Source organism: Cebus imitator, unplaced genomic scaffold (assembly GCF_001604975.1).
Source record: "Cebus imitator isolate Cc_AM_T3 unplaced genomic scaffold, Cebus_imitator-1.0 Scaffold180, whole genome shotgun sequence".
NCBI lineage: Eukaryota > Metazoa > Chordata > Mammalia > Primates > Cebidae > Cebus > Cebus imitator.
The window spans coordinates 3,439,255-3,466,901 of record NW_016107495.1 but is presented as its reverse complement, the minus strand read 5'-3'; the positions used below and the strand labels follow the sequence as shown (position 1 = coordinate 3,466,901).

Below are 27,647 nucleotides of genomic sequence, written 5' to 3'. Positions count from 1 at the left end.
GTTGAGTTCAGGCCAGCCTGACATCTAAGCCCATGATCTCAACTCCAAGACAACATGGTATCATCTGGGATTCCACATCTTGCCTCCTTTTCTCTTAATCTAGTTTGTAGCCCCTTTTATACATTCTGTATCTCTTGCCACAGATCTATGTTAAACAAGGACATTTCAAAGCTGTAAGAAGACCTGGCTGCCATTTCATTCTGCTTGGTGATACCAGGTTTTTCCTCCCTGATCCTGCCACACATCACGTCTGATTTCCAGGGAGAATGGCTGGGTTACTCTTCTTCAGTGTCCCGCCTTCAGGGAGGGTGCCCCAACAGCCAATCGTGTATCTTGCTCTTAGGTGTCATGTGTCCTATTTGCTCTGAGTGGATTTCCTTCTACTTACTCCTAGCAGCCTTCCACCCCACCAGAAGCCTGCCTCATATTCTAATGCTTCTCTCTGTTCGTCTTATATTCACTCCACTTATATCAATTCATGAAGGTCAGGAACTCAAAGTCTTTATCTCTGGGGTCTCCCTTAGTCTATTCAGGCTGCTTAAAAAACCTATAGAGAGGGTAGCTTAAAAACAATAGAAGTTTATTGTTCACAGTCCTAGAGATGGGGAAGTCCAAGATCAAGGTGCCAGCAGATTAAGAGTCTGGTGAGGGCCTGTTTCCTGGTTCATGGACAGTGCCTTCTTTCTGTGTCCTCACATGGTGGAAGGGTGAAGGCTCCTTTTGGGGCCTCTTTTATGTGGACACCAATCCCATTTATGAGAACTCTGCCAAAAGCCCTGCCTCTCAGAGGCCTCACCTCCTAATACCATCACAATGGGGAGTGGGTTTCAATATGTGAATTTTGGGGGAGCCATAAACATTCAGTCCACAGCATTCCCTAACAGTCAGCAACCCATAAACATGTCTTCCCCAAGTCTTTTCACCTCAAGGATGAGTTAAACCTAGTATAGATATCATTGCTACTTACCTCAGGCAGGAAAACTGCACAGTTCTACAAGTGTGGACAGTGAGGAAGCCATGGCTGGAACTTCTGGAGTTTGTGACAATAGTTCTTGGCTCCCCCTGCCCATTTCAGAGCCTGGGACCCCAGGGTAGGTGGAAAAGTTACTTTTGTATCTTATTTTAGTTCTCTCTCATATTCTGGCTACAGTGACTTCTTGGTAGTGGCAGATTTAATAGTCCCAGTTTCTACTATTTGCAAGGGACTCCAAATTACATGATATGTAATAAATTGTCATTTTGCTGAGATAAGAATTTGACAAATCTCATGCTATGAGGCTGGGTTTGGTTATGAGTCACTCAGTGAATGATTTACTGTTTTCTGCCTATTGTGGCAATGCATTTTATGGAGGTGATGATATGTTACAGCAATATTCTTGAAGATGAGGATTCCAGAAGTCTCTGGATGCATCCTGTACAAATGACCAAGGTTTACCCCATGTCCAAGGCCCAGGGCAAAGTGAAGACTCCTCTCCTCCCCTCCCACTGCTGAGTGAGAAATTAACAGAGAATTGACCTCATCTTACTACAACACCTTTATAGGTCACTGACAGAAACTCCCAAGGAGTCAAGGGTGTTCTTTGTGCACAATTATAACAGATAGATGTAATATTATCCAATTAGCCCATGGTTCATTCACTTGCTCCAAATATCTTTAATGTCTATTTCTGACTGCTTTTCTTGGGCCGGATTGCTATTGTCCAAATGAAAATATAAATTTGGTTTACATTTGGAGATATTAGCAGATTTGAGGAAATATTTTCATTTTCCATCCAGAGGTTTAATGTAAGTGCTCCCTGAGTGTGACCTACCTGTATCTAATATAATCATTAATTCAACAGGCCAGAAGGTTTAGTTTCTGTAATACCTGTTGCCAGCGGCCCATCATGTCCTGATGCTGCCCAGAATCTCCAGTGACAGAAAGACCCTGGAAGTCTTGGGGAGATAGAGTGCCACTTGCAGAAGGAGTCCATTATCTTGAAAGCCGCTCCTGGAGTCATTGCCAAAAGCAATTTCTCAGAGTTTATGCTCAAACCTTGGAAGGCTTCTCCTGACACCATGATTGAAGGGGACATGGAGGGAGCTGAGCCATCTCGGCCAGCAAATGTCACTAGTCACGATGAGCCCCTAATCCTGATGGGACTTCTGATAAGACGCTCGTATGATGACAGATGAGGCTACTCACAGCAGTTTAACTCAGTCATTTGTAATCATTACTTTTTGGCCATTCAGTAACCATCCTGTGAAATTATTTTCTGAATTTCTCTGAGTAGAGAAGGGAGCCAAGTTTGACTCCTTTTCTTTAGGGAAGCCTCGTGACAGTTATAAATGCTTTGAGGAAACTTTCTGAGGTGCTCTCAGATCAAACTTCAAAGGCCTTGCCCATGTCACCGGGTTTGTTTGAATGGTGACACAGTGTTGGCTATAAGCACCAGGAACTTTCTGAGGCCAACATCTCTATTGCTGTGTGGAAATGTCCTTGAGGCAAGATGCAGGGTGACAGCGCACCCTGCTGCTTCTCACTGTGTGACTGTGGCCGCATCTCCTGACCCAGAGTTTCCTTCTCCAGCAGTGAGCTGCGGTCCCATGTGTTCTGGCCAACAGGTGTGCAGAGACACTGACCCACGGAGCCTGTCCACATGCTGGCAGGCTAGGCCAGGCCAGGAGTGCAGAAGCCCTCGCGCCAGTCGCCTTTTACTGCAAGCAACCTTAGCTGTTTAGTCCAGTGGATCGTATACGTATTGTCATTTTCTGTGTGTATCATGGTATGCAAAAAGATTAGGAAGCACTGACTTCATCTCTCTGATTTTTGTTTTCCTCCTGTGTAAGTTGGGATTTGTTTTTCTTATCTTGTTAAACCTTTATGAGGATCAAAGGCTTAAATGAAAGGGCTTTGGGAGCCCATATATTTGTGGGGTGTGTCACTGGCCACAGAAATAGAACTCTATCCCTCTATCTCTGGTTTGCTTTCATTGGCTGTTCCTTTGAGAATGAGTGGAATTCCACTTTTTTTAGCCTTTCCAAGTCATAAAATCAATGTACTGCACCTACTATTTAGGTTCAAGCACTTACATAACACTATCATTCTATATAGTCTTTGGCCCTTATGGCTTCCGCAAGATGCCTACCAGAGCAGAATCTGCGTACCCCACTGTGTACTCGTGCTGAGGATACACACACACCACTGTGTATCTGCCTCCTCCTGGTCTACCCTGCACTTGCATCCCAGCAGCTCCCAAACCCCCGCAGGCCTGTCCTTCCTGAGGACAGCCTTTGCTTTCTCCAAGCCTGTGCTGCATTTAAGGGCAGGTCCTTGCCCAGGGCCGAGGACATCTGAGTTGCCATGATTTCAGCATCTGTGTGCCAGGGTGCAAGCTGCTTTGGTGGTTTACAAGTACGACTTCCCCTCTCTGCCCTGTAGACAAATCTCATGGGTGCAGAGGAACGCTCTCCTCCCCTTCCCCTCAATATACTTCTCAGCCAAGTGCTGTCTTGTTAAGTGGGTGAAAACTAAGTCACAAACCAATATACCATAAAGTGTTAACAATGGTTTCTCTGGATGCTGGAGGTATGGGTGATATTTATTTTCTCCTTTAGACCTTCTTGATTTTTTTCAGATTTTCTATAGTAAAACTGAAAGTGTATTTTAAATTATATTCTAAAAGATGCACTCAAGATGTGCTGCATGAAGGCAAATAACAGCTTCAACATTCCTTCACACTTGCTAGCTCCAAATTACTGCCTCTGCCTTCAGAGCCCCGCGATTTGGAGGGGTGGGAGCTGCGAGGGAGTGGGGAGGAGGCTGCAATGTGGGCCATTGAATTTCCTCTTTTTAGACATCGCTGTGGCAGCTAATTCCAGGGTGCTCATCTGTATGGTGGCAGCGTGACTTTCATGTTTTCCCCAAGGTGTTTTATGGCCTTTTCACAGTGGTACTTTGAATAACTTTCTCTTGGTAACTTCCAGACAGTGAAAAATATCAGATGATTTCTCTTTCCCCCTCCACGTTTCTTCCTTTCTTTGTTGCAGCTCCATTCCTTAATAGGAGTCTCCTTACTGTCTCTTCCTTCTCCTTCCTCCCTCTTCTTTTCTCTCTCTCTCTGCTCCCCCCTCCCTCTTTGCCTCTCTTTACCTCATTTTTAAAGCAAAGTGAAGAGAGAGGCTCTGACTTTGCAGGCCCAGGCCATGGAAAAGGGCAGGGAAGGCAAGCCAGGGCTTATCAGTGAGACCTGGATGGCTGTAAGAAGAGTTCCTGGGGCAGTTGCAATCCTTCCCTTTTCCAGAAGGCAATTCAGATTTCAGAGCAAAGGGGAGGCTGAGGTTTTGGTGGCTGGATTCCAGGTCCCCTCTCTGCAGGAAAGTTGGCCAACAGACTGAGCATCCAAGAAAAGGAGGGAGGGTCCCTGGCAAGTCAGATCAGTCCTGTCACAGGGCAGAACCAATTTAGGTAGCAGTTTTAGGTGGCCTTCTAGGCTGATCTGGAGGGATCTGTCATCCTTAGGAGAAGGCAGCAGGCATCTGTAATCTGGTCACTCTTTCTGCTGTGTTTAACTCTACGTCCTTGTTCTCCATTGCAGTCAATGTCATCTCCAAGGGGTTCCTTGCTGGACAGTGGCAGTGTGATGGGGACATACATTGAGGTTCTTCTGTAATGCCTCACCTTCCTTGGTGGAAAATAAGGGGCAGGTGCTCTGTTCTGAGAGAGACTTGAGTTTAAATAGACCCCTGCCCTCTCCAGCCTCCTACCGTATCCCACTCACTCCCTTTAACTTGTTAACTTTACTCATCTGGTTAAGGGTTTCAGCTCACGCATCAGCTTCTCAGGACATCTCCCCCCTGGCCCTCATAATGAAGTCAAATCCCTCATTGTATATTCTCAGAGGATTGTGTCTATCTCCTTCCCAATGCATAACAACATCAAGATGTCAAAAGGACTTGGGAGGTTGTTGGACTGCTGTCTGCTGCCTGCCACACTCTAAGCTCCTCAGCCTGGAAGCTCTAAGAGGGTAGCGTGGGGTTCTGCTCACTAGTGCAGCCCAACTGGCAAGGGTGGAGCTCGGCATATAGGAGATACTCAGCAAGTAGAAATGGAATGAATGAATGAATCGTAGCTCCATCCCTTTCGGCTCCGGAACCTTAGGCAAGTTACTCAACCTCTCTGAACCTCAGTTTCCTCATTCAAAAATGGGAATAATAATCTCTCACTCAGAAAACTGTGGGATTTGTGGGACAATGATTATAAAGCCCCCAGTATGGGACTGGGCACTGTGTGTAATAGGCACACATGAAGTACTGGTTTCTTTCTTTGTGAGTTTTTTTCCTGACATTTCAGAATATTGCAGCTTACAGGTTTAAAGAGCAAAAACATGTCTCCCTATTTCTTCTCCCTCCTCCGTTCTTTGCTACCTTCTTCTGTGGTGGGTGAGGCACAGAATGGGGGAACAAAAGATCAGATTTCGTTATTTTTCACTAGTGAGATGACTTTGGGTGAAGCATTGCTTCTTCCTGTGTTTCAGGAAGCTTGATCACACAAGCTTCCTCGCATGCGTGACGGGAAGACATAGATAAATAGTCTTCACAGTGCCCCCAGCTCCCCCACTCTGAGTCTCTGCACGAGGTCAAGGGTAACACTGACCACCGTTGTTAACAGCGCAAGATGAATGGAAGCAAAAAGGTGATGCAGCGCCACGGTAGGATGAAGCCAATCAGGCTGTTGGCTTGTCTATTTTAATACAAGCTGAGTTTATTTTAGTAATACAGGTGAAGAGTGACTTAAAATATAGCATCATGCCAATGCCCGTTAGTAAAAGCACAAGGATTTCTAGTGTATTTTTCTTCAAAAGAGCCTGAGGGCTTTGTAGATACTGTCTCATTAATTCTCTGAGCATCTCAAAAGTTGGCTGGGAAAGCATGATGAGTTCTGTTTTATATGCAGAGAAACAAAGCTTGAAAAAGGCTAAGCAGCTTACCCAAGGTCACGCAGTAACGTTGCTGTACCTGAGAACGCAGTTCTCTAGCTGTGGAAATGAGTCTAGTCATGGTGAAGGGCCTTTGTGCTGAGTAATGTGGCATCTGGAGCTGGGCCTTCTTAGAGGATAGACTCTTTATCCTGAAATGAGAGGGGTGACAAGCAGATAAAGAGGGATTGAAAGACCTGGAAGTTAAAAGAAAGTGTTCTGTCTCTCTTCCTCCCCTCAGCCTAAGTATGTTCCCTTGAACAAGCCAAGGACCAATTTCAAGGATCCAGGCATCAGGCCTTGTGCTGGTTGCTATGGAGACAGTCGTGGCTGAGCCTGAGGCCCCACAGAGCTAGCTGCCCTGATGGAAGGTGTGTGTTTCTAGGTGTGTGTTTCTGGTTGACCCGAAGGGATCTATTGTCCTCAGTTAGGAGAATGCAGCAAGCATCTATGACCTGGCAGTTTCATTTTGCTGTATTTAATTCCCAATCTCTGTTCTCCAGGAGAATCATCACCTGCACGGGTGACTGTAGAGTGGCATTCCTAGCTGGCCCACACATCAGAGGTCTGCAGTCATACATCCCATCATAGTACCCCCTGGCAATGTGACCTTGGGCATTTGTGCTTCCTGGGCCTCAATCTTTTCATCTGCAAAAGGGGTTAACTACCAAGGTCGCTGTAAGGATCACAAAAGTAGATGCCTCTGAAAGGCATCAAGGAGCCCTAGGTTGTGGTGAATGTGTAGATAGTTAGAATCCACTCTTCTGCACTAAAGCTCCCCTCTTCCTGTGAAAGTGAGTCATACTCTCCAGGGCACTCACTGCATGATTTCAGGAGTCACCCTGGCAACTGTTACTTCCCAACTTGAAACATCAAGTCAAGAGAAGAGCCAGTTGTTCTTGGATCATTTGTAGCCTCTTGTCCAACATGTCCAGGGACTCCTGGGCCTGCTGGCTGGTGATTATCCCTACAAGGACTCTGTCGCTCCAAAAGAAAAAGGTCTTTTGTTGATGGACTCGGTTTTCTAGGCTGCCCTGTCTTTGTGTCTTTGTGTCACTTTCAGTACATTAATTATTTAGTGCTTGGTAAAGCTCTCTGGGATCACAAGATGAAAGGCCTGGTGGCAGTTCAAAGCCTTTCTTTTGATTATTATTCTAGTCAACATATTCTGGGGGGAGAAAATAGGCTTAAGATCACAGTAGAGTAAATTTCATAAAGAGTAGAGTACAAGCAAACCACAGAAATGGACCCAAAACAGATAGTCATGTTGTCCTGCTAATGGAAGCACTCAGGTCTTACGGGGTAGGGAGTGTTAAGAATCAGGCCACCTGGAGAGTGATATCCTCTCTATTGCTGCCTTGGATTACTAAAATAAAAATGCCCATTACTCTTCCACAGCTACCAAAAGCCAGTGTGAGTCCACCCTGGCTAGGTAGGTCAGGTCAGTGACCAAGCACATCTGCAGCAGGGATGCAGGGCCAAAGGAGGCAGTGTGGGGCTCTTGGGTGAGTCAGGAGCTGCTTGCATGGGACAGCAAAGTCATCTCTCAAAAGGTGAAAATGCAGTGACTTGGAACATCAAATTCTGATAGATACAAATTCTGAAGAGGAGGCATCAGCTGTCACATGGCCTTCATTATGGGACTTTGGCCATGAATGTTGAGTCACTAGTACCTGCATAGACGTGGTATCTCAGCTGATGAAATAAGTCCATGCCGTAATCTGGCCCTGCCCCTGCCCCTGTCCAGCATGTCCTATATGACATCAAACCAAAACCAGCCTCCTTGAAATGCTTTTCTTAATTTTTTCTAAACCAATGAGCAAAAAAAGAAAAAAAATCAACAAACACAACAGACCTGAAGCTTAAGGTTAGTGAGTGAAATTAATATACAATTATAATCCGTTATAGTTGACGTGTTTGATGAATGGCCTTGATACCACTATCCTAAGTAGCAATAAGCCTTAAGTATTTAAGGAAGTCAGGGCCCAGGTTCAGGTTCTGTTCTGGCACAACCCAAATCCCAGCTCCACTGCTTTAGTGTCCAGCTCAGGGAAGACGAGGACCTTTGGGAGGAGGGATTTGAGCTGGCCCTTTAAGAAGGGGTAGGATTAGGAAAGTAGGGGGTGGAGAAGGATATTCTAGGCAGAGATTAGCTTGGGTGTAAATTTGGAGGCTAAGGTGTAATGGAATAGGATGTGAAAGGAAGGATTCTGAATGGGAAATAAGGCTGAAAAGGCAAACTGTTCAGGCTCCAAATTTATGTACTTTAGCGATTTCTAGGGCAACCTCTTTGTGACCCTCTTTCTTTCTTTTTATTTATTTTTTCTTTTTTTGGTGTAGGATACCCTGCAGGTAACCAAGTCCCTAAGGGCAGGGACCTTGCTAACAATTTCCTTTATTAATATTCCTCACTTTGCGCCTTGGGAAGGTGTATGCGCTTTTATTGGCTGGCAGAGGTGGCTCACCATTGAAAGAACTCGGAAGTTACACATGGGTCCTCTTGGGGAGGCAGGAAATGCATGCGGAAACTATAACTTTTGACAGTACAAGAGAATATTATGGGAGAGTGATTTTTGCTTCAATACTTGAGCTATCAAGAAAGAGCACAAACATCTCTGGCAGGATGGGATGGGGTTTAGAGAAAGGTGAGGTGGAGTGGGAGCTGTTTAATTCCATCCAAATTCCACCCTTGACACTAATAGCTCCCTTCTGAATGAGCCAGCTGGAAGAAAATGTGAAAGCAAACCATAGAGAACCAAATATGTATGAACCAGAGAGGACCTCAGCGAACAGGGTGTTCAACCCCCTCATTTTCCAGGCCCAGGGAGGTATGGGGAGGGCTACATGTTTAGGACAAATGGTGCATCTGCAAAGTCTCTTTTCTCTGAAATCACATCTCTGTTTTTCAGACTAAATTAACAACGTCGCCCATCACCGCTAACTCTAGGAGTCATGTAAATGTACGGAGGTTTCTTTTGCTGAACAGGTGCAGGCCTAGCCTAGTGAATATCCAAACCATTTCCCTCGGGCCGCCAGTCCCAAAAAGAGGCCTGCTCAGTACTCTCTGAGAGCTGTGCCTGATTTGACATCCAGACCACTAATTTATTTGGCCACATTAAGCTTTGCTTTGTGTGACACAAAATCATTGTAAAAGAATGCATTATTAAGTGTGTTTTCAAATAAAGGGGAAAAAACTAGCAGGCTGTCACTGATTGTTTTATTGTTGGAAGGAAAATAAATAAGTAAAATGTGTACAGGCAAGGTAGGAACTGTTCCAAAGAGCGTTTAGAATGGAAGCATTTGTTACATTTTATTGATGTAGGTTTGTAAAACATGCTTGCTAGTGAGCCTGGGGCATTCATGTAAATAACCATCACACGTGCATAGCTCTTTATTATTTATACTGACACAAGTATGATTTATTTACTATATTATGTATGTTGGCTTAGGAATAAATAGACATGCCGTGAGACATATAAAAATAAAGATTGGAAATACAGAGTGCCAATTGGCTGCAATTTGGGTGGTCGAGATCCTGTACAGTTGGCAAAGTTAATGATTAACTAGTGAATAATAGAGAAGCAGCTCTTGGGGAGCACTTTTGGTTTCTGGATGTTGAAATTATTCACACAAGAATACCCAATATAGGAAATGGGCCAAGATTCCCACTCATTCTGGATTCTAAAACACAGGTAGGAGCATGCAACTTTAAGGATGGTATGACTGACATTGAAAGACTATGTCGTGCACACATTGTCTCATCTAGCCCTTACAGAACACTGAGAATTTTCAGAGTATGCCCCATTCTTATTCTCATCATTTTCAGAAAATTGAGGTTTGCTAGAGTGTGTGCTTAGCCTGAAGTTAATAGCTAATAAGTGCCAGAGATAATACCTTCCTCCAGGGCTCTAGTTTCATTTATTTGACAAATATTTATTGAGTGCCTGCTGTGTGCCAGACATGGAGACGTAGCAGTGACTAGTGCAGGAGGTACACAAGGAGTAAGCCAATGTACAGAACACATATATGTGTAAGAAATAGGGCAAAGGGATGGAGAGTGGCTTACGATGAGTTGTCTCTCAATAGGATGAGCGGGGAAGTTCTTTCTGGGGAGGTGACATATGGACAGGGACCTGGAAAGAGACAGAGAGTGGCCACATGCCTCTGAGTAGGAGGAGCTTCCTCCACTGAGAACTGCCAGTGCAAAGGCCCTGGGGTAGGAATGTGCTTGGCAAGTTTGGGGAAGAGCAAGAAGGCCTGTGGGACTGAGCTCCAACAATGGGGGGAAAATGTTTGCAAATGAGGTTAGAGAGAGAATCAGGAGCCAGATCCTGTGGGACCTTTAGGCTAGGCGACGGCAAGAAACTTGAAAGCTATTTCAGGGGCTGCAGTGTCAACCTAACTGCTACATAGAGAACAAGCGGAAGGGAGGCCCTCTGGGAGCTCATAGCAATAATGGAGATAGGTAAGGCGGGAAGATGAGAATGGGTAAAATTCAGGTAGAGCCATCAAGATTTGCTGATGAGTTGATGTGGGGTATGAGTCTAAGGAAGAAGTCAGGATTCCTCCTTGGTTTTTGGCCCAAACAGCCAGGTGAGTATTGGTAACACTATCTGAAATGGGGAATGCCTGGGGTTTAAGGGAAGGGAGGTCAGGTTTTTGGTTTGCTCATGATAAGTTTCAGATGCTTATCAGGCAATAAAGTGGAGATTTTGAACAGGCAGTTGGATGCGTATTCTGTTGTTTAGGGGAGGGATTAGGCTGAAGACACACATTTGGTAACAGTCGTATGTGGATGGTATTTAGAGCTATGAAACTGGGTGATATCACTTTGAGAGAGTTTAGATGCAGAAAATGCCCAGGTTCTCCAACTTTTAACAATTGTCAAATAATAAAGATCCCACAAAGTTGTTGTTTTCTTAAGAGAAAGCTTATTTACATGTCAGGCAAGGAGAAATTCCCTGTGTGATTTTCAAAGGAAGAAAAGTCAGAGTTTTCAAAGTCTTGCAAAGAGGGCTACAATGTGGTCCTGCTTATTTGGAATTGAAAATCGATTCTTTGAACTGAAGAGAATGAATGAATGCACAGTTTCAACTGAGTGTGGTTAAACAAGTTCCCTTCTTCAATGGTCAGCAAAGAGTCTTCAATTAGGTAAGGAAGGGTCTGGTGTTCTGCAGTCACTCGAAATTCATGGCCATTGATCATCAGCTGGTTAGAACCGCTGGGATAAAATACAATACTCAGCCGTGACAGTTCCTAGGCAAGTGCTGCTGGAAATAGAGACATTTCCTCCTCTACAGTTTGGAAAATGAGGAGGAGCTGGCAAGGAAGAATAAAGAGGATCTTCCCATTGAAGCAGGAGGCAACCAAGGACTACATGGTTACCAAGATGTGAGAAATCCAAGAGGCAGGGAGCGATTGCAGGACAAATGCAGCTGGAGGGGTCTCGTGAAACAAAGACCGAGCATTGTTCAGTGTATCAGCAGCCTGGGCTCGCCGGTGACCTTGACCTGGAGTGGTGAAGCCAATCTAGATTTTGTTGGATTTAAGAGAACATGGGAGGAAGAAAGTGGAGAGAGGAGCAGAAACAAATCCTTTAAGAGATTTAGCTGTAAAGAAGAGCAGAGTAAGGGACAATGACCGTAGCAGAGTGTGGCGATCAAGGAAGCTCTTTCTTTATGAGATGGTGCATGTTTGTACGACTGACTTGGTAGAGAGGGAAAGCTGTTGATGCAGGACCATTGTAATAGCAGATCCCTTGAGAAGAGATGAGACTAGCACCTAAGTGAAGAGGCTGGCACTGTTTAAGAGTGTAAACTGTTACCCTTTACAACAACCTGATACCCGTAAGTGGGTAGATTGCGTCTCTTTTCTCAAGAAACTAAGAAATAAACTCATTCTCTGAGAATGTAGAAGCATTGGGGGATCGGAGGTTTGAGAACCTAAGAGGAAGTTTTAACTAATTGTATAAGGAAGAGAGAGTGAACTGAGTTCGTCAGGGAAGGCAGTGGGATTCCCAGGTCATCCTGAGGGTCTTGAGATTTCTGGTCTTGAATTTACAGTGAGGCCCATCAGCCCTGTTGTGTGTTCCTCCACCCCTCCTCTCCCACTACCACATTCACCTGCTCCGGGATAATTGTAAAGGAAGAAAGAGCCAAAGGAGTTGAGATTGTGTGCAAGGAAATTATGATAGAGATGAGCCCTGGAGCTGAAGCTGAGGGCATTAAGGGGATGAAGCACAGTGAAGAATGAGGATTGTCAGGAGCTTGAGGTTTTCACTCTGCCTTGATACACTGCAGTGGCTAGAAAGGGCTTAAGAAATCATCAGAAAAACAACAACTGTATCACTAGCCAATCAATAATGCCCTCAGTGCAGGTGTATTTCTTCCTCATTTCTCTTCAGGCCTTCACTGATCTGCCTCACTTCACTAGAAGCTCCTGCTCCTATTTCCCCACTCCTTTCTCCTCTATGCTTCGTCTCCCAAGGTCCAAGAGTCGCCCTACGCAAGCCGGTTGGTGTGCATTCACACCTTCACCCATACACCTGCATTGGTGGGAGGCCCATTTCACTCTGGATCCTCCTGTTTTCACCGTGAAACACCAAAAAGACAAGGCTTTCTCTAGCTTAAGTGGATTGCTTCTGATGGCCTGGCTTCTCTTTCTGCTAGAAAATCATTCCCCGCAGCGGCTGAGATGGACAACGGTGAGGAGCGTGATGGGAACAGTCTGTTGATGCTGTACTTGTTAAATGCAGAAGCATTTTGTTCTTTATATTCTACATTGATGTGTAGTCTATGAGCTTTGACTAGCACTCACTTCTGCTCCCATGCTTCTGATGCTGGCAAACAACTGCATTCATGTGGGCTTTGCTTTTCTCCGTCCTTGACTTTTCAGGTGGGGAAGCTTAGCCTTTTTGGCTGACCCCCGCATTAGCTCCCTAGCCTCATCCAGCTTATCTCTTGCCCACCCTACTCTGGGGGGCAAGATTGGGACCCCTGTGAGCCCACTGGCTGGAAGATATTCTAGGAGTTCCTGTAAGGGCAAGAAAAGACTTTCTGCTTTCTTTCAACTCTGCAGTATTCTGCAATATTCAACCCTGAGGATGCCCGCAAGTTACTAGTGTTTTGTGACATAAAAGGCTTTAAGCTCATGCCTCTAGGGATGGCCCACAGTGATGTCTGTGTCACCGTGCTGAGTCATGACCCAGCTCTCAGAGCCCTTCCTTTGAAAGCTTTCATTTTTTTAACCCCTGAATATATTACCTGGCCCTCTTCCAGGTTAAAGTTATCTGCCATTCTGTGCCCACTCACAGATTCGTAAGTGCTTCCTGAAGTCTAGCCCCATCTGCTTGGTTCTTCACATCCAGGAAGAAGCTAATGCCATTCCCAAGCTGAATGCTTCAGAAAAATGACATCACTTGGAAACAGGGAAGCATAACCTAGGCTTAGTCTTCCTGTCACTTGAAAGCTACTTAAAATTTGAGGCTAGCTAATGACTCAGACCTAGAGATGCCAGTTTTTATTCATGTGGGAGTCGCTGCAGGGGGTCGATTGTCCGAGTCTTCCCAGACCCTTCCCTCTGTTGCCTTGTTCTGAAGCATGTTCAGTGGCGACCTCCAACCCCAACCCCGTGGGGGCCCTGCTGAGAGCTGAGGACCACCCTGCGCCAATCTGTGACCTGTGCAGGGTGGGGAAAGGAGCTTGGATTTCAGTGTCAGTTGATGTGGTCTTTTGACTCTGATTTCCTGTCTCCTGCTGACTGTGTGGCTGCAGGAAAGATAACTAACCTCTTTATGCCTCTATTTCCTCAGCTGCAAAATGAGGACAACTAAACTTACAAGGTTACTGTAAGAAGTAAACAAAATCACGCATTTAAAGCACTTAGGATTGTGTCTGGTCCATATGTGCTCAATACATACTAATTTATTAAAAGGCTAAAATAAACTTAACCTTGCCCAAAGTAGCCCTGCGTGTCTTTGCATTCACTTCTCTGAACCCCATTGCGTGCCTGTGAAACAGTGCTGATGTGCAGGTGAAATGAGATGGCTTCTCTCTGCAACTCACGAACACAGCCTCTCACCCCTTTCAGTGCATTTCCTCTGAGCTGTTTTGCAGAAATGCTACAGAAACTTGTATCTGGCACCAATCAATTCAGTTCTAATCTCTGCAGACCAAATATGGGAGAAAAGTCAAAATTCTTTCCTAGATACCCAGGAGCCAGCACTTCCAACTCAGATCTATGGAAAGCAGAGATTAAAATGTTTTTTAGGAAGGAGACCATGTAATGCCCATCCTGTCCCAGTTGCAGGGCACAAGGACCTTTAATCAGCTTCTCCTAAGGGCAGCACCTGCAGGTAAAATAGTGGAAGGGTCTGGAAACAAGAGACTGCCTTGGGTACCCAGGCCAGAGATTTCCTTCAAGTGTGTGAAGTGGGGTTGATGCTAAAAGGGAGTTAGAGGTAGGAGAGCAGAGCCTGCAGGAGCTGGTGTGGTGGGTGATGCGGAAGAAAGTACAGAGCAGGCAGACCAGGAAAATGCTTTCGTTACTCCTGCTGCCTTTTCTTCTTTCTCTTCTTCTTTTCCTCTTCACAAGGAAAAGGAAAAACTGTTGTCCCCCCAAGTGGGTTAACAGTTACCACCAGAATAGCAGATCAGCCCATTCACAGCAGAACATGACCTGTTGATATGAGGCAAACCTGGGCTCAGTTTCTGCTTCCATCACTTGCCTCTCTGCATCTCAGTTGATGCATCTGTAAAATGGAGATGATCATTCCTATCTCAGAGAACCATGGTGAATATCCTGTGACATTACATAGGTAAAGATTCCAGCATGGCGCCTGTACCAGGGAAGCTACAGAAGAAGTGCTGGTCTCCTTCCTTCCCTCCTCCCTGCACTCCGTCTTGCGACACATCTATCTACGAAACAGAGCTAATTCTCAAATCCTTCCTTCTTTAACAAACAAGGCTTTGCCTGCCATAAAACATTAGCAAATAGTGATTGAGCTTGGGATTTTCTGGGAAGCACTGTGTTAGAGCATGCAGTGTGTGATCATTTGATTTGTAGATATATTGTAATGACTTTTCACCACACAAAATCCTTAGGTGCTGCTAAGGACAGGAATAATGCTTCTCTGCTGCTTTTCTCTCCAGACTTCTTTCTCTCATGCAAATCAGAAACATTAATCCTTTTGGCTTTCTGGCCTCTTGGCTATCAGAAAACTCCTGTCACCTACCTCCCCGCCTCCCTGCCAACACCCCTACAACCCTGAAAATAACGTTATTGTTAAGAACTCATAACTTTAGAGTGTAATTTCAACCCTTTCATTGATAAGGCAATAACCCAAGCAAACAACATGAGATCAAGTTACAAATCTGAACATAAAGTAGAGATGGAGGCATTATCTGGATGAGATGAATTGGAGTTCTCTGTAATGCTGTAGAAATTCCTATAGGCAGAATAGACTTTGGATAGAACTGTTAGACCAAGCCATTAAGTGCCCCAGGTTCTAGTTCATCTCCCAGAGATCCTCAGCATGGCCTTGGTCAGAACATTCATACCTCTTAGATCTGTCTGCCCTTGGTAGAAAATGTATGTCAGGGTCCTGAGGTCAACTCAGTCAAGGTCTTCCACGGCCTCTTGCAGTTAGGAGGGCTCATTTTTCCCCCCTCATCTTTCCAACAGATGTCATGAAAATGCCTTACAAACTTTCTTTTTGACTGATATTGAGTGACAGCTAAAAGATACATCCCAAGCACATGGATCAGTGTTTTCTTTGTTTTTATTTCCAGGTCATAGCTCCTTGGAGTCACCAACAAACATGCCTTCTCCTTCTCCTGATTATTTTACATGGAATCTCACCTGGATAATGAAAGACTCCTTCCCTTTCCTGTCTCATCACAGCAGATATGGTAAGTATATGTTCAATAGTTACTTGTGATGTACCATCACCATCTCGTAATAAGGACTCTGTCAGTTTCAGTTTGGGATTCAGGTCCAGGGGATTTCTTCAGCTCCCTATATGCAAAAGAAGTCTTTCTGAGCCCTCTGTCTCTCAGTGATGCACAGCCCCACTGGACCGTTCCAGCCAGGCCATTCCAGCGAGCCAAGGGTTTTGCTGATGCCATATCCCTCCCGCTTAACCTTTATGATGTATAGTATTCTAGCCATTCCTTTATCAGTCATTAGTTGAGATGCTTGTTTGCATCTTGACTGTGGCTTTCTGGTTCTGACCCACAGCATTTCTAACAATCACAGTCTCTTAAGAGGGGATTATTATTATGAGCATCACAGGTCTTCCAGGTCCCCTTGCAGTTAGAAAGCTCCTTAAAGTTTCCCAAACATGTTCTTTGATATTATTTCAGTTCATTTGATTCTGCAACAGCCTCTGACATAAAGAGACCAGGTCCAATTACATTTTTACAGGTGCGGAAGCTAAGTTTAACAAGATCACACAGAGTGGCTTCTCCAGCTACCAAGCCAGAGTTCTTCCCCTTCTTTCATTTTTTTTCTCTCGAGCGCCACCTATGCAGCCTGATAGGTCCTGTCCTAGGAGCCCTCAGGAGGTTGCCTTTACATGGCATAAGACTCCACCTTCTTTCTCCTCATTCTAACAGCTCATAGTGGCTGGGTCTCTGCAGTCTCCACTGCTTTACAGGAGAGATGAAGCATTTCTAAGTGAACATTTTATTTCTCTTGAACTCCTCTAGGGCAAACCCCACAAGGACAGGCACAAAGCTTTGCTCCCCACATTATTCTATCAGATGGAAGAGATGCATAAAGACTTATTAGATTGGTGCAAAAGTAATTACAGCTTTGCCACTACTTTCAATGGCAAAAACTGCAATTACTTTTGCACCAACCTCATATTTATGATGAATTAATGCAAAAGGCCTCCAGAGATGCAACTCATTCATCAAGCCTGATTGAATTAAGTATTTATAAACCTAGTGCAGCACTGAGTTCTAGATGTCCTTCTGGGCATATTTACCTGTTCCTCTATGCGGTCTCTACCCTTGGGCCTAAGCTATTTAAAATGCACCTAACAGAGATGTTCCACTTACTGTAGAAAAGCTTCCAGTCCAAAGGCTGCTGTCTGTCATCTATAATGCTCTTGGTTCATATGAACTGTACTTTTCATTTTAAACTTAAAAAAAAATCCATCAAAAACCCCAGGGCAGTTTAGAATTATCTTCTGTGCTGGAATGTTTCCTGCGACTCTTAAGCGGCCCTTGAAGGAGAGAAAGATCAGTGGTCGTAAGGAGATTCCAGATAAGAATTACTTCCTGATTTTATTTAAGCCAGACACTGAGTGTCATCTTATGATAAAGGCAAGTATCTATAAATAATTGAAATCTCGACCTTTGCATTGTTAATGCTTTGTAACCAGATTTGCGATACAACTGGTCTTCAGGTAACATTTTTGAGTTTGCTCCCAAAGTCATTCAGTATCTCTACAGGAGGACAATTTTTATAAAATGCAGAATGTCCAAAAAAGGCAGATCTACCCCCTGCATGCTGTAGAGCACAACACATTTGTTCCCTGCAGAGCATCTTGTAAGAGGTTACAGGTCAAAAGGAAAAAACCATGAGAGTTTATTAAGCTGGTTCTTACTCACAGCATGGCCCCGATAAACCCATTTGGTGCTCCCCGAGCCTCATCCTCCTTATCTGTAAAATGAGGGTGAAATGGCATGCCACCTTAGGGCAAAGGAATCAATCCAGTGGTTTTTAAAGATCTCTTTCAAACTCTCCTCGTGGCCTGGAATCCTCATGATTTCCCTTCTTGGCAGAGGAGAGGACCCAAACCATTGGCAGTTACACCTGAGTTCTGGGTGAGAGTGCCCAAGTCAGCACCATTGTTGCTATTGATTCACGGGAAAGGAGGAGCTGATTCTTCATTGGTGGTTCCTTAACTGATCATGGTGGTCATTCCAGAGGTTTTATGTCTTTCTGCCATATTTAATTCATCTGAGACTTACGAAGACATTACCACCACCATCATCTTCCCTGTGTGCCTGGCCCTGTGTCAGATGTGGGAAGTGATGCAAATATAAAGGAAGGTAAGGCTTGGCCCTGCCTTTTCAGTGCTCATAGGCCAGAGAAATCATTCTGTAGGCAGCTAGGCCCATTGCCATAAAGAGTGTCCCCAGTGGGCTGACCTCAGAGCATAGATGTTAAGGATCTATGGGTCTTTCCCCAAGACCCACTGCAGAACAAGCTAAAGGCAGAGCTCAGGCCAAGAGTCTGGTCCCCTTAAGGATGTTTGTGGGGCCTCAGCCCACATGTCTATGAACCAAAAAGGCCAGCCAACTAGGGTGATAAATCCATACCTTTCAACTGCCGTGAAAGACATTTTAAGAAATGTTAACAACTTCATTAATTTTAAGGCCTCAAACTTGGGCAGAGAAATTTGACTGGAAAATTACCGCCTGAAGGGATCATTCTTCAGACAGTGAGAAGTCACCAAGTCTCAGCAAGTCCATCATGGGACTCCATGCCTGGCTGGCTGTCTTTGGCTGCATTCTGGTGGGGGCATGTTGGGGTGGGGAAAGAGAGTGAGCAGCAGCAACCCGACCACAGGCGTCCTGATGACCAGTGGGCTAGGCCTCTCTCGGGTGAGCTGTCCAGTTCTGAATTGGAATGGCTTTCCTCTCTCCAGTGTTTTATGAGAAGAGACGAGGTGGAAAGAGGCTAATAAGATTTACTCACCCCCAGTCTGTAATTATCTGCTTGAGGAAAAAGTTTGACCTACCTTTTTGAAGGCTCCCCATATTTCTTCTAATTTGCGTTGGGTCCTGATATGCTGTGTAAAATATATTCTCTTCCATGGCATTTGACATCAGATTGCAGTCCTTTCTCCCCTTTGTCTTGAATGGCGAGCGCCCACTAATTTCATCATCAGCAAGCAGAGGGCTGCACATTCCTCCCCTAAGGTTTTAAGAGGGAGGACATCTAAAGAAAGACTTTATTTTCTTTTTATCATCAGCTTTAATGCCTTTAGACTTATTTATAGGCTTGGCTAAAGGATTACGCTCTAACTACCTACCCAGATAAAAATCTGTTCCATCAGGTAGCACCAGATGCTAAGAGATTGAGGCCACTGGGGGTTTTGAAAGGCAGTTTTGATCACCTTGAGTTTTAGAGCCACAGAGACAGATGGTATCCTTTCCAACTTTAAATCGTATTTGCCCACTCTGGCTATGGGAAGAATCACATCAACTTTTTAAACAGAATGACCAAAGGTTCTGCCCCATATGAGCAGGAGAGAGGGATTTTTCATTTACGTATATTATATATATATATAAAATTATATGTAGCAAAACTCTTTTTCACCCATTTTTCTCATTTAAGTTGTATTATAAAATTGCAATAGATGGAAATTATTTTATAATTTTATGGAAATGCAAATTGAGGATCAAAGGAGTTTATTAATGTGCTTTCAATTTACGGAGTGGATGAACCATTAGAAAAGAGTGAACCCAGATTGTCTGACTCTAAGTTGAGTGCTCTTTCTATCATGTCACAAAGTTACTTCAAGGATGAGCTTTCCCTGCCTGGCGAGCACGCTCACTTCCTGGATGACCTGGTGTTTAGCTGAATGTTTGATCTGATGTCTAAGACCTTGGGTAGCTATGGGACCAAGACTTGATATCACCAAATGGAGACTATCCCAGGCAGGCCAGATGATTCAACCCTTTCTATCCATGAGTGGAGTCCCCTTGGCACTAGAGGTAGTCTTGTTTTCTCTACGCTCCCTCCCTCCCTATCCCAGACTGTTGTCCCTGTATGGATTGACTTGGGTCTCCCCCACAACATTTGTTAAAATTCTAACCCCCTAGTACCTGCGACTGTGACCTTATTGGGAGATAGAGTCTTTGCAGTCAAGTAAAAATGAGACCATACTGGATTAGGATGGGCCTTAATCCAATATGATTGGTGTCCTTATAAGAAGAGAAAACACAGGCATATATGGAGTGCACACCATGTGACTCTGGAGTCAGAGATTAGAGTGATGTGTCTACAAGCCAAGGAACACCAAGGTTATGGGCCACACTGGAAGCTAAGAGGAAGGCCTGGAACAGATTCTTCTTCAGTACTTCAGAGGCAGCATGTCTCTGCCTGCATGTTAACTTTGAATTTCTAGCCTCTGAAACTGTGAGAAAGTAAATTTCTGTTATTTTAAGCCACCCAGTGGATGGTACTTCGTTATGGCTGCCCTGAGAAACTGGTCCAGCCCCGTAATGTCCAGAACATTGATTCCTGGAAAAGAAAATATTCCTCCCAACCTCCCAAGGTCTAAGTGTAACAAAACAATTGTTAGATTTGAACAAAAGTTCTATTCAAACTTTGTCTGCTTTCCAGTCCAAGGGGACCTATCCACTTCAGGGGCTGGTTCTTTTAGAAAGAAAAATTAGACTTTTTAATTACTTTCCCTGCCATTGCCACCATCACCACCCGTCCTGTTAATGTGTCAATTTCTTTGATTGAAAAGACTAGGTAAATTAAATATCTCTCCAAAAAAAATCAGCCTAACACAGAATCAAAAATGGAAAACACAAAGGCCCTGCAGCTCTGTATGGGATTTGCTTCACAGCTCTGGCAGGAAGTCAGTTTGATCACATTTCTGAAATTATGTATTTAATGTGGCCGGCTGCGATCAGCCATTCTGGTTCTCAGGAGCACTGGCGTCAGTGAAAAGCAGCTCCCTTGTGGACCACCGTCAGGGCTGAAAGCTTCCTTCCCAACTCCTCTGCCCCTGCCAGGCCAGGTCTCTCTTTTTGTGTTCTCTCCCTAGCCTTGCTCCACTAAGCTCGGGGGTCAAGTTCTTTCCTAGCTCATGCCTCTGTCTTTTCATTTGCAAGCTTGGTAAGCAAAAGACCTCTGCATGCATTTGCCACAAAGGCTGAATCCCAAAGGGGACAGCAATGCTGGCTGTCACACAATACCAGGGATCAGGGACCAGCTGTCACCTTGAGTGCCCCAACCTGCTGAGAGCCAATGTACTCAATCCATTGAAATTCAATAAAAAGAAGTTGGCTTAGGTGTTTCAAGGAGAGACGTGTTTAAAATGCTCCTCTTGGTCATATCCCTTTAAAACAAAGACACATAAAGCTATTCCAATAAATATGAACAATTTATCTCTACGTTGGCAGCAAGTTGAGTAAGGAAATGCAGAAAGAATAAAAGTTAGAATGAAAGTAAGAGGATGAATGACCACGTGACACAAAGGTGAGAAAAGTCAGAAAAGATTCATTTAAAACACTTTTTACAGACAGAGCGGGAAAGTCACTGACAAAGGGAAACAGATGATGAGGGGACAGAGACAGAGACACACAGGGAAAGACAGAGGAAGAGAATAAAGTAGGAGGGGTCGCCCTTGGCTGTCTGACCATCTTTTCATGTACTCTTTTTCTTGTTCACTTGTATTCAGCTCTCACCCCTGGGCAGGTGGCTCCTTAGTGCTTGCTTCAGTCTTGACTTCCCCCTTCGGAGTCCCTCTTGCCCCCCGCACCCCACCTGCACCATTTCCCCCTCAGCGTGTCTCCACCAACACAGAGAACTTGAGAAGAGGTATCAACATTCATGGAGTGATGACTGTATGCTTGGTTGTGCTCTAGGCATCTCAATGATACAGACAAATAGGATACATTTTATTCCCTCAAGGAGCTCTGGAGGAAGAAGTAAGCATGCCTGCTCTTTGACAAATGCAGTAGCAGAGGCCCAGGAACACAGAGGAGGGAGGACCAGGTCTGTAGAGGACTCAAGAAGGGAGATGTTTTGGAGACTGGGGCTGCTGAACTGGGCTTTGGACTCTAGGGAACATGGATACCCATGAGAAGAGCATTTTGGACAAAAGGGATGCATATGCAAAGGCTGTAGAGGATCTGGGGTGAGGCTGGGGAGACACTCTGGGAATGCTCAGGGTTTGGGCATTGTCCTATGCATGAGGCATAGGATGGAAAAGAAAGGGAAGGAGGGGAATCTGGAAGAGATTCTGCATGTAAGTGAGCACCACTTGGTTACCTATTCAGGGGAATCCACCTTGAGTAATTAAGTGGATGAAGATGTCATTGACTGAAACAGAGAAGAGAAACATTTGGCAAGGAAAGGTGTTGACCAAGGCATGTAGAGGGAGGAGGAAAGGTTACATTTGAAATGCCTTCAGGATAGCCAGGTGAAGATGGCCAGTAGAGAGCTGTAAACCCAGGTCTTGATTGGATAATTTCTACAGGGAAGAGGTTTAATTGACTCACAGTCCCACATGGCTGGGGAGGCCTCACGATCATGGCAGAAGGCAAGGAGGAGCAAAAGCGTGTCTTACACGGTGGCAGGCAAAGAGACTGTGTGCAGGGGAACTTCACTTTATAAAACCACCGCATCTCATGAGACTATTCACTATCACGAGAACAGCATGGGAAAGACCCCCCCCCATGATTCAATTATCTCCCACCGGGTCCCTCCCATGGCACGTGGGGATTATGAGAGCTTCAGTTATAGATGAGATTTGGGTGGGGACATAGCCAAATCATATCAACACCAAAGCGAAGGAAGTGAAGAATTTTTAGATGAAGGAATGTTGTATGTATGTGTGGTACCCCCAACACTCCAATCAGTTCTGTGGAGACAGAACCTCCCTCCGGGTCTGATGAACCACCAGTACCTAATAAGACAGTTTGCTTAGTTTTAGCAGATTTGACATGCCTGCTGGATTTAGTAGAGCTTCCTTTTGGATACCATATAGCAAGGATTCACAACCAAGCAGCTGGTGACCACACTATGGCCCCAAATTAGAACAGTCTGGGAGGTTGTGGGCCTCACTCTATCCCCATATTCTCATGGAGGAAATTTTTTTAATGTGTCTCCATGCGACTTAGTGCCTCTGATGTCACACTTTTGCTTGTGTCTTAGTTATTTGTGGTCCTGCATTATTACTTTTCCTAGACTTTAAGCGTTTAGACACCGGGGGATTCACATCTTGTTTCCTTTTGCACCCGAGCACTTCTCTCATGTTTTGTACTCATTGTGTGCTCACTAGAGCTTATTGCAATATCTGCCCAGCAGTTCAGGGCCATGTGAGGAGCAAACTCAGTCTCCCAATTCCCAGCCTACAGCTTTCCCACCCCCGAAGTTCTCTGTTTTATTAAAGGGCAGGGACATTCCCACCAGCACTCTCATTTCTAGTAATATTAATCAGTTTCAGGAAAGAAATGTGTTTAAAGGGAGAACATTTCCTGGGCTGGACTTACTTTGGTTGAGGATTCAAAGCTGTGATTTTAACTACTTTGAGCAGGCTTGTTTTTTTTTTCCTTTCTTAACCTAAAAAAGCATATTCAGCAGACATTAGTGAGCGGAGGAGGTTCTCTTTTGACAGCTTTGGGACATCTGAAATACCATATACAGAGCACTTCTAACCAACCTAGAAAGACATGTGTCCAAAACATATGCAGGAAGAGGACTGATCAAGGGTGAGAAAAATGAGAGGAAATCCTCTTAAAATGTTTTGTCCAGAGCAACCTCAGGTGCAGAACTTTGTGTCAGAAGAGACCTCCAATTCACAGGATTTTAATCAGCCCATTTGGATAGATGACTAGAATAATTTGGTCTATGAGAAGTTCATAGATATTGTGAGCTGTCAGGGCCTTCTGTGATCTGGTCAAATAGCCACCTCTGTAGGATGAGGAAACAGAGGCCTAGAGAGGTTGGTGATCTCCCCAGGCAAAGCGGAGATTCAAATCCAGGCCATCTGCTCGGCAGAGCCCACACTTAACCTCTCTACCGTAGAGGCAAGAGTTCATCTTTTTCCTCAATAAGAGGGCTCACAAAATATTTTCTCACATTTCAGTCCTACCTGTTGCTTTACACGCCTCATTCCTTGAATACCTTGGGTTTCCATCAGCCCAGCAGAGTTTTGCTGCCCTATGGACTGCCTCAGTGTGGGGTCAATGCATTCCTGGTGTGGATGAACACATGGCCATACTCAGTCTAGTTGCCTCATAGTCACTTGCAGAACACCTTAAAAACAAGATTCTGATGGGGGTGGTCACTGGACTGGAGAACTAGGTCTGGTAACCCCAGCACTTTAACTGACCTCTGCATCACCTATTTAAATCTCCCCTGGGCTGGGTCCGGTGATTCACACCTGTAATCCCAGCACTTTGGGAGGCTGAGGCGGGTGGAGCACCAGAGGTCAGGAGTTCAAGACCAGCCTGGCCAACATGGGGAAACCCTGTCTCTACTAAAAATACAAAAATTAGCTGGGCATGGTGGCAGGCACCTGTAATTCCAGCTACTTGGGAGGTTGAGGCAGGAGAATTGCTTAAACCTGAGAGGCAGAGGTTGCAGTGAGCTGAGACTGCACCATTGCACTCCAGCTTGGGCAACAAGAGTGAAACTTCATCTCAAAAAATCAATCAATCAATCATTCTCCTCTGTAACATCCCAACAAAAGGTCTTCGAGCCTCTGCCTGAAAGCAACACATAGAACCACAGCGGGGAAAACTCGTCTTGGGGATCTGAGATGTGGAATGAATTCCCAGCCCAGATTCTTGTGAGTTGTATTACGTTCAGCCACTGCTTACTGTTTTTGTTTCTCTTCATCATCTTTAAAGTGGAAATGATCAGGATTACCAACTGTATTGTGAGGACATGAGGATGGATCTGAATGTGCCCAGGGCACAGTGTTAGGTACGTTTTGGTGGCATGGCTCCATTTGCTGTAAGACTCTTGCTTAAAACTCTTTTAAATCCCTAGTTTTGCCCTCTGGAACTTGAAAGCATTTTGCCTTTAATCGCGCTAGTATTTGATCTGGGATTTAATTCATGCAGTTTACCTTCAAAATTTATACAACTCTACTGAATTAAGCAATATCAGTTCTCCACCTGTCGAGAATAACTTTATCTCCTCCTCTGTTCTTAGTAAACTTCCTAGCCAGCCCTTTACCAGCTGTTGAAATTGTTTCATCCTTCAAGGTGCAGTCCAGCTGTTGCCTGTTCTGTGAACCTTTGGTCCTCCCAAGCAAAGAGACTCCCTTGTTCTGTTTCCCCCGAGGCCTCTTAGAGTTAGCTACGGGCAAGTTCATCCCCTCAACTGGACTGGGAGTCCCTGAAGGGCAGAATGTCGGCGTGTGGGCAGCCTGGTACCTTCCTGTGTTTGAAAACAGGGAGGAATGGAGCCCCGTGTTCACATTAACACCCAGCAAGTCCTGTCTCTTCAGAGACAGAACAGTTAATGGGGAGGTCCATTCTAAGGTGTCCCTTAACCAGCAGGATTCTTCTGTTGTCATGGATGCCACATTACTCAGAGTTCACCTCCAACCTTCTGGTTTCAGGAATAAACTCATTTAGACAGATGTCATATTGAGCAATGGTACAAACTGCTAGGGATTTCACTATGCCCCCTGGACCCTGCTTCATTCTGTTAGCGACTTCCTTACCCAACACACACACACACACACACACACACACACACACACACACACACACATTCTGCATGAGTGTTTCCTGGAAATTGCAAGCAGAGAACTGAACTGGAAGTCCAATCTGGGTTCTGGTCTCAGCTCTTTACTGCTCCAAACCCTAGGCCATGCCACCTTGGCCAAGTCCCTTCACTCTCCTGAGACTTCATTTTCCCTTCTATAAAATGGAGAAGCTGAGCTAGTTAACTTCAGAATTAATTGTTTTCAGTTTTCTGTTCTGTGATTAAGAGCAGAGTCCTGTTTTTCTATCTGTAACATTGTAATGGTCACAGATAAGAGAAATAAGAATTCAGCTTTCCATGTCTCTCCCACTGCTGCGTGCACGCGTGCACACACACAGCCCTCTGAGGCTGTCTTCATGTAATTGATTGATGGAAGGCGACGTGGCCCTTCTTCTCTGCAGCTTGATTATAAGTGAGCTAAACAGATGTCTTGAATTGGGTGATTGGCTCCCAGATGCATTCCAGGGAGCAGGCTGGTGGGAAGGAAGTGAATGGTTTCAAGTTCTGGGGATCTATGACAAATGAACAGTGGCTGTGCTCAGAGTGGGTAGGAGGCCAGGTTGGATACTTAGTGTTATGAAGCAAGTGACCAGATGTTGATGGCAGCTGGTGGATTAATAACAAAGGTGACTGGTGAGCCAATTACCCCTTAAGGAGATAATCCAGAAAGGGGGAGCCACAGTTCCTAATCATCTGAGCCTGGGCTGGGAGTCATGGCCCCTGGGTTGCTGCTGACCAGCTGGCTAGGGTGAAGTTAGAGAGCTTATTTTGGTCATCTGCCCAAAGGGGCAATTATTCTTCGCATGGTAGAGATGCAAGAGACCTGAGAATCATTTTATTCCACCACTCTATTTTCCAGATGAGGACACTGAGGTCTGGAAAGCATAAATGACTCGTGTGAAGTTATATCACAGAGCCAGGGCTAAAACCCAGATCATCTCACCTGGGGTCTTCCAACGGCAAGCGCAATCAGCCTTCACAAAGGAAACATTGAGTGAGGACCACACATTTCTCCCTCACCCCTTTTCCTTTTTCACTTCCAGCTGCAACAGGGCTGAAAACAAAGTTTTCTTCCCGCTATGGTGGACATACTCCCTCTTATGTTCCCTCTGCCATTGCTGACCCCTGAAGCCACTTAAAGAGTAGCAGCAATGGCAGCCATCATTAAATAAGGCCAAACTGTGTGCAAGTCGCCATGCAGGTGCTCAGTACACACTGTTGCATTTCATCTTCCTCACAGTTCCAGGAGGTGGTCCCTGCTTTAATTCTTATTTTACAGTTGAAAAAATACGAGGCACAAAGAGATTCAATGATTTTCCCTGACATGTGGAGCCAGTAACGGCACAGCCAAATTTCCAACTTGGGAGCCTGACCACATGCAGGATCTGTGCTTCTAGTTACTCCCTGTAATGCCTCCCTAGATACCCCAGTGCTTCTCCCAGCCCCCTGAGAGGCTGACATAAAATAGGGCAAGGACAGAAGGATCTCTGTTGTAGTCTGCTTCTCCCTGGGCCGTCCAAGGTCAAGTCAGGCCTGTTGATCCCCAGGTTCCTGGTGGTAAATCTGAGGCACAGGAGGACACAGTGCTATGCCTGCATCGCCGGGCCACGGTGGTAAGAACATCCATCTATTAATACATGGTATCTCAGGGTTTAGAAAGCATGGCCACATTCATTACCTTATGTGATCAACACAGCAGGCAGATAGATAGATAGATAGATAGATAGATAGATAGATAGATAGATAGATAGATGAGAAGGAGTCTGGCTCTGTCACCCAGGCTGGAGTGTAGTGGCGTAATCTTGGTTTACTGCAGCCTCCGCATCCTGGGTCCAAGCAATTCTCCTGCCTCAGCCTTTTGAGTAGCTGGGACCACAGGCATCTGCCACCACGCCCAGCTAATTTTTATATTTTTAGTAGAGATGGGGCTTCACTTTCACTATGTTGGCTAGGCTGGTCTAGAACTCCTGACCTCAAGTGATCTGCCCACCTCGGCCTCCCAAAGTGCTGGGATTACAGGTATTTATATTGTTTTTATCAGCATCATTAGTGTGATAATTCTCTGTAGTTTATCCATGAGGAAACCAGGACTCAAGTGGTTAAATGAATTGCTCCAAGCACAAGGCCAATTGGCCTGGAGCTGGGAGGCTTCCTAAGAATTCTTTAGTGAACTTTCCCCTTTGCTTCTGGCCCCATGCTTTCTTTTTTTTTTTT

At 45.0% G+C, this 27,647-nt stretch overlaps 1 protein-coding gene and 1 long non-coding RNA gene across 2 annotated transcripts in view; one reads left to right on the top strand and one right to left on the bottom strand.

The window, feature by feature from the left end:
• The window catches only part of LOC119473721, a 29,284-nt gene extending 10,339 nt beyond the window's left edge, over nt 1–18,945 (bottom strand). Inside the window, exons 1-2 of the long non-coding RNA XR_005202944.1 lie at nt 18,709–18,945; nt 5,970–6,109 (exon numbers count right to left, since the gene is read on the bottom strand). This is a non-coding gene — a long non-coding RNA (uncharacterized LOC119473721). The remainder of the gene's footprint in view (nt 1–5,969; nt 6,110–18,708) is intronic.
• Nucleotides 1–27,647, top strand: part of ALK (ALK receptor tyrosine kinase) — a 755,264-nt gene that overhangs the window by 192,769 nt on the left and 534,848 nt on the right. Inside the window, exon 2 of the mRNA XM_017545664.2 lies at nt 15,746–15,865. Within this exon, the coding sequence (XP_017401153.1) occupies nt 15,746–15,865 (120 nt within the window). The remainder of the gene's footprint in view (nt 1–15,745; nt 15,866–27,647) is intronic.